This window comes from Cebidichthys violaceus, unplaced genomic scaffold, assembly GCF_023349555.1.
Source record: "Cebidichthys violaceus isolate CVI_PGR_0920_01 unplaced genomic scaffold, fCebVio1.0.p SCAF_81, whole genome shotgun sequence".
NCBI classification, from domain to species: domain Eukaryota; kingdom Metazoa; phylum Chordata; class Actinopteri; order Perciformes; family Stichaeidae; genus Cebidichthys; species Cebidichthys violaceus.
The window spans coordinates 470519-474638 of NW_027176966.1; the positions used below are offsets into that span (position 1 = coordinate 470519).

The window sequence follows — 4120 nt, forward strand, 5'->3', positions numbered from 1 at the left end:
GCTCAAGTGTTCGGCGCTGCTTGCTCGGGCATCTCAGTTTAAAAACTTTCCCCCCCTCGGGTTTCCTAAACTCCGCTGGTCCCTCTTGTTCGAGCCCAATTAATGAGGCGGCTAAACTCATTAATTGGCCACTTAATTGGCCCCCGCCGCTGCGCGCGCTGCTTCCGCCGCCGTCCCCTCCCTCCCGCTGCCAGACATCACAATCCCACCTTGTCACAACGATTTAGGGTCAGACTCTCAGACGGGAAGGTGCTCTCCCCGCGGACGCACCTCCCCTTCCACCTCCGGACCCCCCCGCCCCCCCCCCCCCCTTCTATCGGTATCTCCCTCCCACTCTATCTCGGTGTTTTATGTCTGCGTCACAACAAGTCGGTCGAGAGCGAGAGGCCAGGGATGATGGCGTCTCTGGCGGCTTGATTCCGGCGCTGCTCTGACAAACCCGCCTTAATAGCATCAATAGGTGGAGGCGGTGAGGGGGGGGGGATAGGGGAGCGGGGGGGGGGGGGGAAAGCGACGGGAACATGACGAAACGGCATCGCGGAGGACGGACAAAACTAGGCTGAGAGACGGACGGACAGTCAGTTCCCCCCCCCCCCCCCCCCCCCCCTCTCCTCCTCCTCCTCCTCGCTTGACTGACACACACACACAAACACACACAAACACACACACACACACACACACACGGGCGCTTGGCACAGACAGGGACATACATGCACACCATCCACTTTTTGCAAACACGCAGGCTGCGCATCCGAGCGGGCAGTAATTGGGCAGCGGAGATCCACAGCAGATGAGGGCATCGCATGTCCAGCCTGCCCAGGAATCACTGTGACCCCCGACGGGAAGGAGTTCGACTTGACAGGTACCCTTCACCGGCGCAGCTCACTGTGTGCGAATTTGCCTGATTTCCTTTCTGTGATTCACAAAAGGCTACATGCACTGTTGTGCATCCTGCGTCTGTCTTGACTTGAGTGCATGCACTGGAACAAATGCTTGCAGAGATAATGCCCGCGCAGTCATTTCATGCGTCTATTCAAGTTTTTTTAAGGATGTTTCGGAGAGGAGAAGAAAACGGCAAAGTGCCTGGCAGATGCTTTCAAGTAGCCGCACACTGATCTTCATTCAATCAAACTGTATTGCAGCAGTCATCATGCAGTGTTTTTCTCTGTGTGTGTGTGTGTGTGTGTGTGTGTGTGTGTGTGTGTGTGTGTTTCATGTGTGCAGTAATCATTTGTCTTGCTCTCTCTGGTTGTGTACTCACTCTCATCTTTCACTGTGGTGGATACAGGCTGTCGCTATGCTCTGATCTAAAAGGAGGAGAAGGGGGGGTGTGTGTGTGTGTGTGTGTGTGTGTGTGTGTGTGTGTGTGTGTGGGGTGGGTAGGGGGGGGGGGATTTTAACCCCTTTGCACCGAAGCCCGCCTGTCTGAGAGCCAGCCGAAACGTCGGGGCCATAAACCCCCTCTGTCAGCAATGGCAGCAAAGTATTCAGCGAATAAATCGGATTTCCATTTCACATGAGCCCTGCTCTCCCTCCTCTTTCTCTCTCTCTCTCTCTCTCTCTCTCTCTCCCCTCTCTGTCTCTCTCCTCAGGATGGGGGGAGTAAGTGAAGGAGATGATGTGTTGGCTCGATGGAGTGATGGACTACTGGACCTCGGCAATGTGAAAAGAGTAAGTGCATGTGGGAGTGTGTGTGTGACAGAAAGACTTCTGTGTGTGTGTGTGTGTGTGTGTGTCAGTGAGTGTGTTCACCTGGATTTTGAAAAGACTTCATTTAGTTTTGTCAATCATTCTCGCTCACCTGCTATCTCCCTCTCAGGTAGATGGAGTCAAGCAATGTTGTCTGGTGAGATTTGAGGACAACTCGGAGTTCTGGGTGCTGAGGAAGGACATCCACTCGTGTAAGAAGAACTCTTCTTTTTTTATTGCTCCCTCTTCCTTCAGCTGGAAGAGTTCAATAGCTTCCCGTTGGGAGCACTTTGTGTGTCTTATAGGTTAAAAAAAAAAAAAAAAGCTCTTAGATTGAGTTTTGGAATGCGCACGAGCGCAGCTGTTACTTTGTTTCCACTCTGAAACTTCGACCAAGGAGTTTGAAGGAATACTTTTTTGTGATTCGTTGCCCATGTGAGCTCGAAACTTTTTGTTGCACCGGTTTGTGTCAGGATCTCTGAGTCGTGGCTCCGAGGAAAATGCGGGAGAGAAATTACAGTCACGTCTCGAGGTTGCGATGCAGAGTGCTCCGAGTGTTCTGATCGGGGCACGGCGAGACGTAATTGGTATATTAGAGTCTATTTATGAATTTATTAGATTAATGACTCTTCAGGGAAATGGCGCCCCCACTCCACCTAACATCAAGCAGAAGGGGGAAGTTGGACGCTTGTTAGGACCAGGCTGAATATCCGCCCGTCAAATGAAGTGAAATCTGAAAGGGTGCAGGAGACACTGAAATCAATGAGGTGGCAAGGATGTGAATCAATATACATAAAATTAATGCCGTTGACTGCTCTCTCTCTCTCTCTCTCTCTCTCTCTCTCTCTCTCTCTCTCTCTCTCTCTCTCTCTCTCTCTCTCTCTGTCTTCCTCTTTCACATTTACTTCCTCCCCTGCCTCTCCCTCTCTCTCTCTCTCTCTCTCTCTCTCTCTCTCTCTCTGTCTTTCTCTGTTTGCCTTAGTCGCTGCTGGAGTGGAAGAAGTTTGCTGTATTTGCGACGCTCCGCCTCTTAAAGAACCCCTCATAAATTGTCTTAAATGTCGCCACGGTAAGGAAGCACGCCTCATCATACGCTGTCAAGCGCTGGATCTCCACCAGTTCTTGCACTGACCTTGAAGATTTGACAGAGTACGCCAGACAACAGCGTTGCTGTTTGAAAAAAAACAAACAAAAACAAAACAACGACACAGAAAAACCATCTATCGGAAATGATAGAAATGAATTGTTGCGCCTGCATCCTGGCTAGAATAGAAATGAATGAGATGCCCAAAGACATGGAGCTTAATTCATAGACTTAAATGCCACAAGTTGTCTTTACTTGGGCTAATTGCTAATTTATATGACCCCTCCGCACATATTTTAAGACAAATCAAATTGCATTAATTATGTCGTTTAAAAAAAACCCCATTACATACCTCATTGAAAAATCAAGAATTTATGAAAATGCAAAAAAAAAAAAAGTTTAACTCCTGGACACACGATATATCCTGCCTTCCCTGTGAAGTCCACTCTCTACCGAACACGTCAATCGGGCTCTTATGTGCTCGCCTTGAACTGAAGATTTAAAGGGAGAGCAGAGAAAACTTGAAACTTAAAAACACCTGTCTGGTGTCAGACTCTGCACACACATCGTTCTGCACACTGAAGGTAAAACAGCCAAGTGACGTAACTCAAAATATAACACACTTGTTGAGTTGGAGAGGCAGTTCTATAGAATCTAGATTGATGACTAGCACTGCAGGTAAGAGGAAGAATATGTATTTTTGATTTTGTGGTGAACTGTCCCTTTTTAAAAGTTTGAAGGATGAAATGAAATAAACCAAAGTGGGAATAACTTTTCCAGACACGCGGCAGCAGGATGCACAAGCAGTAAAAGGGCAGCAAATGTTACCGTCGCGTTTTCACGGCTCTGTCAGACTAACAGGTGTGCTGACAGTTTGCTTTTTTTGGGGGGGGGGGGAAAGCAGACAAACATGCCGCCTGCTCCCTAGATGCGAATAGTAAAGTGAAATATTTTGCATTGCCCCTGACGAAAAAAACCCCCCAGCAGATCACTAAAACATGGAGCCGCGCTGCCATTACCGTCACTCCGGCTGTCTGTCTTGTAAACACGAATTAAACGCTCTGCCTCCTCCTCCCATTACAGGTTATCATCCAGAGTGCCACACGCCAGCCATCGAACCGGAAGCTGACAGCGATTCGTGGATATGTCGGCAATGTGTCCTTTGCAGTCGCAACCAAGGTCAGGCTGCTAATCTCTCCGTCTCACACTCAGGGGGGAAAAAAAAACAACAACATTCAGTGTGTAATATGGGAGACATCCAGTCAAATATATCAGGCTTTGCTGCTGCCACGGTGATGTTGTGTACAGCAGAAAATGGGTTTATTCAAGGCAAAAGCACACTAATTC

The 4120-nt window shown here is 48.8% G+C and overlaps 1 protein-coding gene across 1 annotated transcript in view; it reads left to right on the top strand.

Moving 5' to 3' along the window:
- Positions 1–326: 326 nt before the first annotated feature.
- Positions 327–4120, top strand: part of phf1 (PHD finger protein 1) — a 22459-nt gene continuing 18665 nt past the window's right edge. Inside the window, 4 exon segments of the mRNA XM_068702179.1 lie at positions 327–862; positions 1593–1671; positions 1820–1901; positions 2672–2758. Of these exon segments, the coding sequence (XP_068558280.1) occupies positions 804–862; positions 1593–1671; positions 1820–1901; positions 2672–2758 (307 nt within the window). The 5' untranslated portion in view covers positions 327–803.